Here is a 13,586-nt window from a genome sequence, read left to right as displayed (position 1 = left end):
TATATATATATATGTATATATATATGTATATATATATGTATGTATATATATATATATGTATATATATGTATATATGTATATATATGTATATATATATATATATATATATGTATATATATATATATGTATATATATATATGTATATATATATATATATATATATATATATATATATATATATATATATATATATATATATGTATATATGTATATATATATATATATATATATACATATATATATATATATATACATATATACATATATATATATATATATATATATATATATATATATATATATATATATATACATATATATATATATATATATATATATATATATATATATATATATTTAGTTGTATATTTCAAACAGTATATATTTTGTTGTATATATATGTTTAATTACTTTATCATAGCCTCCAATCTTTCACTTACGAATGATCGGAGTTTTGGCGATGAATCATGCCGCCTGAAACATACATTGACTTGTAATTACTTATTTTAATGTCTCTAATGCAATTACAACATATAACAACTCAAAAATTAGAAAAAAAATATTAGCAGTTACTAATTGCGAACAGCCAAATTAGCTGTTCGTAATTACTAACTGCGAACAGCTATTTTATCCTTTTTAACTGTTCCAAACCTAAAATTTAGAATTTTCACACTTGCTTTTAGGATTAGATTATTTGTTCATTTATTTTACTTTTTCGCTTATTGGTTTCAAATTTTCACACAAACCACCACGGTAAAGCCCAACAGAACCCAATATGTTCGGTCTTTCAAGCCAATCTGAAACCTTCAATTCTCTTCTTCATCTTTCTAAACATTCTTTCAATCCAGTTTCCGAATCAAGAACTCACCATTAAAGCGAAATCAGCAGAAAAGCTCAGAAATAAGTTCCGCTATACTCGAAGGAAAGATGACGGTTGACGATGAAAATTCCATATATGTTGGAGGCCTTCCTTACGAATGCACTGAACCTCAGCTTCGTCGTGCTTTTGAATTGTACGGCTCCATTGTCTCTGTCAAGGTTTTTTTCTCTGTCCTCACTTCAATCAATGTATTCGGTGAATTTGCATTTTTTGGACTTCTCTTGTTTATATTGGTTTGATTTTCAATTGATTTGTTATTAGAAATTAAACAAAGAATTTGCAAAGGTGTTTATTTGTTCTTGTGTAGAAAGAAATAATAAGTATCGGTATGTGTTGGGATTTTGGAACTCGAATCGAGTCTAAGATCGGGTTTAAGATGAAATCAAGAGATGGGGCTGTATGTTTGGTCGCGTGTTGCCGTGTTTTTGATGCAAAAGCTACTGTTCTGGAAAACAGGTAGGTCGCGGGCCGTGACCTAGTACGCGAGCCACGACCTACTAGGCGACTTTTGCGGTTTTCATTTTTCGCACGTTCTTTTGACGGTTCATTTTTGGGCCGATTTCTTTGTAATTGTTAACCTAATTTCTTTTAATTTCTTTTTATTAAGTGACATATTATATAAATCCCTCTTGTAATTAGAATTAGGGGATGATGCATGAAACACAAAGTGAGAAAAACTAAGAGAGAAAAAGCTTGGAGAGCCATTGTTGTGGCTTCTCGTTCATCTTGTAATCTCCTGGTTTATAGTGAAAAGTTTATTCTTGGTGCCGGTGGATGTAGCTATCACGTTGATAGTGAACCACGTTAATTTCTCGGTGTGATTTTCTTTATTGTTTGTTTGAATCTTTATTGCTTTCCATTATTTTTTTCGATCTGTGCTTCCGCTGTCGCACAACAGTATGCTTACACCCTTAGACATGTTCTCTATTTATAGGATTACACAATAACACGTAGATATAAATACATATGAAACAGAGCATTGCTTCTCGAATCTTGAAAACACGCACTAATTAGGGGTACTCTAACGAGCGGACTTGTGCTCTAACGAGCACACCCCCAAATACAAAGATCTTATTTCTGCCTCGTGAATAGCCAAAGTGATTGAACGAGCACTCTATGTGCTTGAATGGGCACTTCTTGACATGCTCTAAATTGTTCCAACGGTCATCCCTCATTTAGAGCCTTTTTAGATTTTTTTTTTCATCATAAATCTGATTTAAAAATCACATCATGAATTAATGCTAATGTCCCCGCGTATTGAATTGACATCTAGTACGACTTACTTAACAAATGATCACATCCTAATGATATCCCTTCGGATTTGAATCACAAAACATATCTAACCACTTGAAGATGAAGTACACATAAAACAAATAACACAATGTCATTTCTTTGACACATTATTTTGGTTGTGTCTGTATGTATTCATAAGTTTATCGTAGTTTAAATGCCAATCTTGACTATTTGAAACAATTACATTTCAAACTTATGTACGTAAGTTCTCTTTACGTTTAAATATTCCATGACTGGATACTTCATCTAGAGCTCTTCAATTCTAGGCCTTGAGAACTTTGATGCACTACTACCTCACTCATCTTGGTGTTAAGCAGCATTAGGTCTCTAAAACTTGTTGCTTACAAACCTAAAAAAAAAAATTTAACCACATTGGATCCAAGACCATGACATTAATCATGCATGGAATCATGTGTGGATCGGGTTTTTTCATTCGTGTCAGTTGAAATAATTCGATTTCGGCACTTGTTCAATCTAATTCGTACTCATGACTTTAGATTACTAAATTAAGCTTTGTGTTTATATAATCAAGAATTATGACTCCTTTAACAATAAGCCCTTTCACTAGGCTGTGCCTCAGAGCAATATGATGAAAATTACCATTGTACACTTGATTAGAAGCTTATCGAATTCTTGGGATTTGGAAATGATTTATATTTATTTATTTTTTTTTTTTGAGTAAGGAAATGATTTATACTTAAACATCTCAAACTTAGAGATTACTTTATACAACTTAGTCATCTTTGTCAAAATTAAGACAATGTTCATGGTTAATTACTATCGATGTTTGCTTTTGTAAGATCATATGAAAGGTATCCCCATTTGCAAACACTCGATCACAAAAAAAAAAAAAACAAATTCTTTGTTATCCAACTCAAAGTTAAATATTTTAAAAAATTATTACAAAGTAGTAATAATATTTAGATTAATAAACATAATAGAATTTCAACCAACATAATACATATTTCGTACAGAACTAAGCAATTAATCATATCCTCTTTTAAAAATTGTATAGGTTGTCTCATTTTATGAATTAATTGACAAAGTCATTTAATTCATCAATTTTCTTACAAGACTAACCAAGTAGTTATATAACTACCAAAACCAGCCAAAGCATATGGCTACATCAAATAAATTGATACAATTTTGAATATATGATAAATAACTCTAACTTGCATAAAAACAGGAATTAATGTAATTATGAAACCTTATAATCACATTTAGAAACACAGAATTCCAATACCATGAAATCAAGCATGATTACATCATCATCATCATCCGAATAATTACAGCACCATCTAGGAAAACAAAAATTAACCAAACTACAAGCAGGCAAAACAACTAAGACACATTTGGAACAAAGGTCGCAAGAAAACTATTGAGACTCACTTACACATATCTAGCGTCGCCAACTACTCCTATCCCAAGTCAAGTTCTCTAAGAGATGCAACTCACCCAACTCCTTCCTAATTTGTTCCTCCCACGTTTTCTTAGGTCTTCCCTAACCTCTTTTACCATCGATTGTGATACTTTCCACTCTTCTCAATGGTGCATTTGTAACTTCATGTGAAAATGCAATAAAACCACATAGAACTTGTTAAACCATACAAACTTTTTATGCCAAACATGTGAATAAGTGAATAAAATTTTAAAATCAAGACATTCACGCCAAACATATTATGCTAACACAAATTTTATTTTTCCATGGTTAAAGAAAACCACTTTCTTGAATATTTTCCATGATATTATTATATTAAAGCTTTATTTAAAATCATTGATACTCTATAGTTATTAAAAAATGATCAAACTCAGAGTAAAGATATGTTGGGAAAATTTAATTTATAAAACATCTGTAAATATTTTTTTGTATCTCATACTTTCAAAATTTTCATTTCCCTTTTAAACCATGATCATCCCATTTGAATAGATTTCTATTAACATCACTTAAATTTTATAGAAAAAAAATAGTAATAAAGAGTATGTTGGCTGAGTTGGTTGAGTAAAGAGCATTTTAAATTGATAGTCTGCAGTTCAAGCCCCCTCAACCCCATTTTATTTCCCTTCCTTTATTTTGAAGGTTTTTAAAGTATCATGGGAAAAGAAATATGAATCGACAAACCAAAACATTCATTCACTAACTAATAGAAAACCTATTCACCATTTAATTTCCCTTAATCCTTCGACTTCAAGTCTTTGGTTGTTGGCTATCGACCTTCTAACTTGTTCTTAATTTGTATGTGGTTATTTTATATATATACACTTTAATTGAATTAAAGTGAATACTTGACAATTGTGTAAATTAGGTTTTTTTTCCAAAAATTTAAGGTTTTTGTGTTATTTTGATGATTATAGCACTATATTTCAAATTAAATGATAGAATGATTATATGATGGTGAATTAGAGTTATTTGATTAGGTGAATTAGATGATGAAATGATCGGTGATAAATCATACGAGGTAAGGGCTCACAAGCTAGAAAAAGAATCTTCAATAACGTTGTAGTCTCAAAATTCCTATATCATTTTCTATAAAAATGTGATTATTTTCTTGTTGTAGAACACTTGAGTGAGAGTTGAAATGCAATATTAATATTCCTATTTCATGGTGCACACCAATTTTTAAGAGTACTGTTGAGAAATGAGAACCTAAAGCATACTTAAATCAATTCATTTTGACCTAAACTTCACACTATACTAATCTACCACTTGTACACAAGAAGAGCTATGTTTGCCCTTTTCTTTATTGTCATTCAGCTCTAATCATTCAATAAGGACAAAACTCATTTAATGTCATAGGATCTTTTGGTCTAGTACACTGCTCCATCTTCTTTGTCACAAAAGGACTACGTCTAGTCTTCTAAGTATTCTTGTCTATCTTGTGTTCTTTTTTCTCTAGCCTATGGGGTTTCCAAAAAGAAGTTTTTAGCCCAATCCCATATTTTTTTCTTGCTTATCATTAATGACTCCTTCATTAGAATCCTTAGTCGCATACTTGCATGCCTAGTTTTACCTCATGGAAAGAAAACGTGGGTAATCTTTCATATTTGACTGGTAGCTTGATAATCTCCCTTCTTATAATTTTCAAAGTTATTGTAGTTTCAAGGGGATTCCAAATGTCAATAGCTATACGAATGCACATAGATTCTTTTAAGACCATATTCTCATCCTCGCTCATCTCAATAACCTCCCCATTTTTACTCCCTAAAATCATAGGATTTGTAACATTACTCTTACCTTTAAAAGGAATGTCATAAAAACAAATATGAATTGGAAGAGAATAGATCTTAATGTCTGAGAGTTTGGATGCTTCATCTATGTTCCCTAAAAGAATGGCATAGTATTTGACCGACGAATATATGTGAATTGAAGATTGAAATACACTAAGCTATATGTGATATGACTTGCGAAACTAAAAAAAATTCTACTAATCATGGCACTGGCGTATTAGTATCGAGTGTTGATACATGTGTCTAATATAGTCAAAGATTTAAAATGTTGAATATTGAGACACCCAAGATAGCTTAACACGTTAGATGGTCACATCATTTATAATACATTTACTTGATTTTAAAAGACTTCATTGCTGAAATTGCTTGATATATGCATGTATACAAGATTGACTTGATTCTTATCTCTAGCTCATTTGTAACTATACTTTCTCCTTGTTTATCTTTTCTCCTCCAAAATATTAATCATAAAATCTGAGTTGTTATGAAATGTGTGGCATCCGCTGATATTGAGAAAAATGGGCCAAGCTTTATTCTTATAATAGGAGGAGAAGGAAAGATTGATGTGTTGGCATTTGTATTTATTTATTATGTTTTTGGTAGTTAGTGGTGGGTTGCCTAATTTTGTATATATAGGGGTTGGGTTTATTTCTTAAGGGGTATCTTTAGTAATCATTAGTGAAGATAATTCACTTGGGAGTCTTGAACCACTCGAAGATTCAGTGTATCTGTCATTTTCGATAGTTAATAAAACTACACGCAATATTTAGTACATCTTCCCTCTATCTGCATTCTTTATCCATTATGTGCTTTTCCAATCTCTGCACTATCATAACAAATGTCTAGATAAAATTTAGATCTCGTTTAAGGCTTGTATACATTTGGCGGAAGATTGAATTGCTCAACGTAAGTATTTCATTTAACGTAATGAATTGTTATGTTGATTCTATATTAAGGTAAGACTACATGTATGTGACATGTACACCTTAAGGGTGCCTTGATTAGGGTACTGGGGCAATAGAAATTACTTTATTTCTAAGGATTAAGGTGGATGTGGGTCAAGTAACATTGCTCGCTCTCAACTTGTGAAACACTTGTGTTTAAGCTGAATTGAACTAAATTGAACTACAATAAATTGAATTGAATTGCATGAATAGTGAAATGTGAGAATTAAAGTGATAATTGAAGTTGACTAGAGAAAATCGTGGGAGATCATGCCCATTATTCAAGAGAGGGAAGAAAAGGATTAACTGCTCAACACTAGAGTAAAATTAGAAATTTTGCTTTTTTATAAGATGTTATGTAATGTTTAGATTTACTATTTTTGGCGATCAATATTTATTGCCTAAAACCAAATTATTCATTGGGAAATTGGTGAAGAGTAGAGTTCATTTGATGTTACGCAATCATGTTTGTTTCTTAAATACATTGATATGCATGGACAATAGTTGTTTCTTGTTTGTCATTTCCCTTCTTATTCTCAATGCAATTAAGTGGCTCGCACCCATGTAAGGTTTTGGGGTCAGGTGTATGCAAATATTATCCTTGTGATGACAAAAATATTATTTCTTGTTTGTTTGGTTGGGAAAAAGAATACGTTCCCATTCAGTGTGAAAAAATGTTGGCCCAGCCACGAATTCTCTTCAAGAAGGCGAGGCAACATGTTTTTAGTGAGGGGCTTTAAGTTGTAGGGAAGTACAATCACTCTGAGCCCCTAAGAGTAATGGATGCATTACTCATGTCTGCAACTTTTTATTCAAAATTATAATTTTTAGAATTGTACCTTTCGTTAGAATTCAACACTGCATAGAAAATTACACTAAGGGCATACTTGGATTGGTTGTAAATATTTAAGGGGGTGAAAAAAAGTCAAAGTAAGAAAATGAAGTTGATAAATGAGATATTAGTGAATTTGATTGTTGTAGAGGGGGAAGAATGGTTGCAAAGCAATGGAAAATGAAGGGAGATCTCAATTTTGTGGGGTAAATATTTATCATAGGGGAGGGTGGGGGAATGTATTACCTCCATAATAGGGGAAATCATCTTTTTTTTTTTCCTTCATTATTTTTATTTCATGCTCATTTTACCTTCTTCACAACTATCTCAACTACTTCAAATGCATCTCTTTTTGCTTTCGTTTCATTAGTTTGACTTTATTTCCTCCCTTAAATATTTACACCCAATCCAAGCATGCCCTAAGGTGCACACCAATGCTTCTCATAGTTTATAGGATCCTTATTGCCTTAGTGCTGTTTGGTTTTCTGAATTCTGATGAGGCTTTCTTTGATCTTATGCAATGCCTAATCATTAAGTTTATTTCAGTGCTGCTTCACTTGCTTCTTGATCTGTTTAGCTTAAGCATATTTGCGAAATAATTTATTTGGATTTTATAAAATTAAATAAAGTTTTATAATTTTTTATGATCCATAGATAATTAATGATCGTGTTGTGGGAGGAAAGTGTTTTGGCTTTGTCACTTTCAAAAATCCAAGATCAGCGATTGAGGCCATCAATGAGATGAATGGTCGAGTATGTGTTCTTTTTACAACTTATGTGTTCAATTTTATCTAGTGCTTTCTCAGGCTAACTTTTCTCCTCACTCTTTTCTTTTTAATGATCATTCTATTGTTATGTGCATTTCTTTTAGAAAATTGGTGGTCGAGTAGTCCGAGTAAATGAAGTGACAACAAGAGTTGCTGGTGCGAGATCTAACCAAGTCCGTGAAAGTTTTCAACGCAATCAAAGGCATTGGGATAAGGGTAGGGGCAGGGGTAGGGGGAGACAAAGGGAGAATGACTATGATATGGAGAGAAAACATAGTCGTTCTCATGAAGATGATAGAGAATGGGAAAGAAGGCGCTTCTACTCTCGGGATCGCGATCACTCTCGGGATCGTAATCTCTCTAGAGATCACTTTCAAGGAAAAAGTCAAGGTCAAAACAGGGACTTTGGGGAATGGGAATGGGAAGAAGGACATGATGGAGAAAGGGAAAGTAGGCACACCTGCTCTCGTGATCGTGATCACTCTAGAGATCATTTCCAAGGAACAGATCGAGGTCAAAGAAGGGATTTTGGGGAATGGGAACGGGTACAAGGACAGGCACATAGCAAAAACTCTGATCAGGATTCGGAAAGAGCTGGTGATTTGAATGCTACCCAAGATAGAGAGTTTGATGGAGTTCGTGATCCTGATATAAGGATGGACAAGAACGATTACCAGCATACACAGAGGAAGAACAGGTGCAAGATCTTATCATAATCTTACTTGCTATCTGCTACTGTTACGTTGGTGAAGAATTTAATAATGCGGAAATTAGGTTTTATGAATACTATTTGTATTATTGAAATGAGTATTACGACTTGAGATTTAAATAGAAAACTCTAACACTAATAAGGAAACAAAATTAATTAGCCTTAATTCTATACTCTAAACAAGGTAACTAGAATATTCTAAATATATAAAATATATACTGTTTTACACTCCCCCTCAAGTTTGGTCATAGGATCTCCAATGCCTAACTTGCACAAAGTATCTTCAAAAGCATCAGCTGTGACTGCGTTTGTGAGGATGTCAGCTAGTTGATCTTTGGATCGAACAGAGGGAAGACTGATGTCTCACTTTTCAAGTTTCTCTTCTATGAAATGTCTGTCTATCTCCACATGCTTCGTTCGATCATGTTGGACAGGGTTACTGGAGATGCTGATAGCTGCTTCATTATCACTGAATAGTTTGCATGCTTCCTTTTGTGGAAAGTTTAACTCACACAAGAGCTTCTTGAGCCAAAGAATCTGTGTTATTTCTTTTCCAGTTCCCCTGAACTCTGCCTCAGCACGTGATAAAGCTACTACCTTTTGCTTCTTGCTTCTCCAAGTGACCAACTTCCCTCCTACCAGGGTAAAGTACCCTGAGGTAGACGTCCTACTATCTCGATCACCTGCCCAGTCTGCGTATGTGTAAGCTATGAGATCAAGATGATTATTTTTCCTAAAGAAAACTCCTCTGCCACTCGTGCCCTTCAAGTATCTAAGAATCCTCATAACTGCTTCCATGTGTGGTACTTGTGGGAGATGCATGAATCTACTAACTACCCCAATAGCATATGAAATGTCGGGTCTAGTATGGGATAGGTAGATGAGTTTTCCCACCAACTTCTGATACTGTTCTTTATCGGCTCGTTCTGCTTCTAGTACTGTCTGAAGCCTATGGTTGGCTACAATTGGAGTTTCAACTAGCCTACAATCAAGCGTCCTAGTTTCTACTAGGAAGTATATACTTCTTCTGATTGATGAAGATTGCTTGTCTTGACCTCAAAACTTCAACCCCGAGGAAATATTTCAAGTTTCTCAGGTCTTTTATTTCGAACTCCATAAACAACTTCCTCTTCAGGTCACTAATCTCTTCTTTATTGATCCCAGTATTCACCATATCATCAACATAGATTATCAAACAGGTAATCATTCATTTCTCTTTCTTCAAGAACAAAGTGTGATCAGAGTTACTTTGCTCGTAACCAAATTTCTTCGTTGCTGTAGTAAATCTACCAAACCATGCTCGCGGAGATTGTTCCAGGCCATACAAAGCTTTCTTGAGTCTATACTCCTCTCCTAATCCATACTCATCTGAGAACCCCGGTGGTGCTTTCATATAGACTTCTTCAAATTCACCATGGAGGAAGACATTTTTCACATCAAACTGGTATAACGGCCAATTTTTATTTGTAGCTATTGAGAACCCAACTCTGATTGTATCAATTTCGGCAACCGGTGAAAAAGTTTCTGAGTAGTCTACCCCGTGTGTCCGAGTATACCCTTTAGCTACAAGTCGGGCTTTGTATCTCTCAATGGTCCCATCGGCATGGTATTTGATCGAGAGCCTACTGTTTTCTTCCCTTTGGGTAACATGCATTTCTCCCATGTGTTCCTTTTGAGGGCTATTATCTTCCATAGCCCTCTTTCATTCGGATTATGGAGTGCTTCTTCAGTGTTTCGGGGTATATAACTCGAATACAAAGCAACATTAAAAGCAACAGTGGATTGGGATACATTATCAACATTACCCTGATTGATGGGACTGTCGTGCTTCAAACTCAAGGTCATATCTCCTTGGTGGAATACCTCTCGTACTTCTTGGGGTAACTCAAATCTATGAGGTGACTCAGTACTAGGAACATCATTAGCAATATCAATTAGAGGCTCAAGAATTACCTCTTGTTCGGATTGCTCCCTACATGCTTTGGACAGGACAAGAGTAGTTTGAGGAGGAGGATGTACTATATCTTCAGTGGCAACAACTGTGGTATTACCTACTTGCTCTGTAGGGTCATGATCAATTATAGGATCTGGATTGATAGCAGTAGGGTATATTAACCAACTTAAGTCATCACTACTCACAGTCTCCCCCTGAGGACTAAGCTGGGGAAAATAGTGTGAAGTCTAAAAGAAGTCACAGTCCATGGTGGTATAGAGCTTGTTGTGGATTGGATCAAAACATCGATATCCCTTCTGATTCACCCCATACCTAATAAAAACACACTTAACAGCACGAGGTTCAAGTTTATTCCGAGCTTGTTTGGGAAGGTGAACATAAACAACACAACCAAATACTTGAGGTGGTAAGGAATGAGAGGATGGAATAGTAGTATGGGTTTGAAGTGGTTCCAAGGGAGTTTTGAAGTGGAGGGCTTATGAGGGAAGGCGATTAGTCAGGTAAGTAGCAATGGCTTCTGGCCAAAAGTGAGTTGGGACATGAGCTTCATACTTAAGTGCTCCGGATGTCTCAAGAAGTCTACGATTCTTCCGCTCAGAAACCCCATTCTGTTGTGGAGTGTTTGGGCAAGTAGTCTGATGAATTAAACCATGAGTTAAGATGAAGTGTTTCATATCCAAGTTTATGTATTCCCCCCATTGTCTGACCGGAGAATTTGAGGTTGGAATTGGAATTGAGTTATGAGCATGTTATAGAATTTTACAAAAACATCAAAGACCTCAGATTTATGTTTCAAGAAGTACACCCAACTCATGCGATTACAATCATCCACAAACAAAACAAAGTACGAAAGCCCATGCGTATTAGATTCAACAGCTGCACCATAAACATTAGAATGAATTAAAGCAAACGGTTTTATACTGTCGGTCAGACTCGGAAAATAAGTGTGCTTATGACTTTTTGCTAGGACACATGCTTCGTAGTCCAGGGGTGCATTACAATTATTATTAGATGGAAAAAGGCGTTTCAAGTACCCCAGTGAAGGATGATCTTGGCGCCTATGCCACATCCACATTTGATGATCAGGTGACCTATGAGCAAGAAAAGTGTGACCCTTTTGAGTCGCCTCATCTACTTAGTACAAGCCTCCCCTTTCAGTACCATGTCCAATGATTTTTCCTGTCCGAGCATCCTGCACAACACAACCATCAGAAGTCAATAAAACAGTGCAATAAAGTTCCTTAGTCAATTGACTAACAGATAATAACTTATGAGATAAGTTAGGCACAAGAGACAATTTTTTAAATGAATAGAGGGAGACATATCAACAGCTCCAGCTTGAGCCACACCAATACACTCTCCATTGGCGGTTTGAATATGGGTGCGATTAGTAGGAACACTGGAAAGCAGATAAGAAGGGTCAAAAGTCATTGTCTCTGTGGCCCCACAATCAACAATCCAAGGGGATGGTTGTGGTTTGCAAAGTAAGCTTACACCTTCTTTATTGGATTCTTTGAAAATAAAAGGTTTATGATGTTGAAAAGGTTCACGGTTTTCTGGGCAAATGGGTCCGGTTTGGTGAGTTTGAGAAATCAGGGTTTGGTTTGGGATATGGTCATGTATATGGGCCTCCATATAAAAGCAAGAGGCTTAAATTTTTTTCTTTCTTTCTTGCCTCAATTTTCGAAGGACTTGAGATGATAGATAGTTAGAAGGACTTGTACAAACTCATAGCATGCCTCCTCTTTCATGATTTGCGACATCTTCAAATGGAAATGTTCTTGAGTAACTGATTTTGATTTTTTTCCTCTTATGGTCCTTTGTTGCTTTACTTAGGTGGTTATGGAAAGGAGAGGAAGGGGTGCAAATCATGTGGGAAGCGAGGGGATATTCTTGTGATGATTGCTGTCTTGAAGGTTGTTGAGTGGTGGTGGGATTGCTGGTGGCATGGTCATGGTTATGTTAATGGGTATTAGTTGCTTTTTTAATTCTTAACTTACCCTCTTGAAAGATGAAGCTTCATTGAGAAGCACTGTGACGAGGTTGCTGTTCAAGACACAGCCTCTGTGGTTGATTTAGCTGTAATGTATGCCTTGTTCCATACTTTCTAGCAGAAGAAAAATGCTTAAATTTTTTCCAGATATGTTGCTCAAACTGTTCACTTTAGCTAAGGTATTCAAGTATTTATGTCAGATCTTAATACCCCTTCATGACATGGATGCTTTTTTGACACTTTCTCTTGGTCCAAGCACATTGAGAATTTTCATAAAATTAGTCGGATGTGGCACTTGGACATGAACCTGTGTTTGATATGATGTTGCAAGTTAATAGTTTGTAAGGAATTGGCTAACGAGTAACATGACTATCTCCCTCTTTTCTCTGTTTCTATTTTCTTTAACAGATCCAGTAGTTTTGAGCAGCAAAGTAAGGAATTTTCATCTGAATCAAGTGATTGTCAATTCCAGGTAGGCTCTTTTTAAGGGCCCACAAGTCATCAATAGAATTTATTAGTTTTTGTTGTACAGAGCCCATCACCATTTTGCTTCTCATTTTTCTCTCAGGTGGAAGAGCAATTGGGTTCCTTAATCAAAAGACGTGATGAGCTTCGGAAAGAGGTCTGTTTCTTATTTTCTTGTGACTGGGGCAATAGTCTCAACATGACTTGGACCTTTCTAAACTTTTCCGATGCTAGTGATTATGATCAGTAATCATTCCTGTTTGCACTATTGAAATTTAAATGGTCTTTGAAATGTTCCTGCTCTTTCTTTTGTTTTTTGTTTTTGAAAGGAAACTGTTAGAAGCCATGAACTTTTCCAAAATGTTATGTGAATTGGATGGCTTCAATTTATTCTATTACTCGAGGTTGTGGATTTGTTTAGGTTTCCTTTTGTTCACAACACATCATATAGGAATACATTTAGCAATTGCTGATAATTTAACTAGCTTTGCTTTTTTGTTGATAGAAAAGGCATGCTTGCATAA

At 34.8% G+C, this 13,586-nt stretch overlaps 1 protein-coding gene across 3 annotated transcripts in view; it reads left to right on the top strand.

Annotated features, from left to right (window-relative positions):
• The first annotated feature begins 739 nt into the window (after positions 1-739).
• LOC130814069 (glycine-rich RNA-binding protein RZ1A-like) overlaps positions 740-13,586 on the top strand; it is an 18,878-nt gene continuing 6,031 nt past the window's right edge. For 2 of the 3 annotated variants that reach the window (XM_057680065.1, XM_057680066.1), the window contains exons 1-5: positions 749-1,038; positions 7,829-7,927; positions 8,046-8,638; positions 13,006-13,069; positions 13,166-13,219. In XM_057680065.1, coding sequence (XP_057536048.1) covers positions 928-1,038; positions 7,829-7,927; positions 8,046-8,638; positions 13,006-13,069; positions 13,166-13,219 — 921 coding nt within the window. In that variant the 5' untranslated portion in view covers positions 749-927. Of the gene's footprint in view, positions 1,039-7,828; positions 7,928-8,045; positions 8,639-13,005; positions 13,070-13,165; positions 13,220-13,586 lie in introns of all 3 variants that reach the window. The other variant, XM_057680064.1, reaches the window with a different exon arrangement.

The sequence above is a fragment of the Amaranthus tricolor genome, chromosome 5 (assembly GCF_026212465.1).
Source record: "Amaranthus tricolor cultivar Red isolate AtriRed21 chromosome 5, ASM2621246v1, whole genome shotgun sequence".
NCBI classification, from domain to species: Eukaryota; Viridiplantae; Streptophyta; class Magnoliopsida; order Caryophyllales; family Amaranthaceae; genus Amaranthus; species Amaranthus tricolor.
Note: the sequence above shows the minus strand (reverse complement) of the source record. Positions and strands in the feature narration are given on the sequence as shown.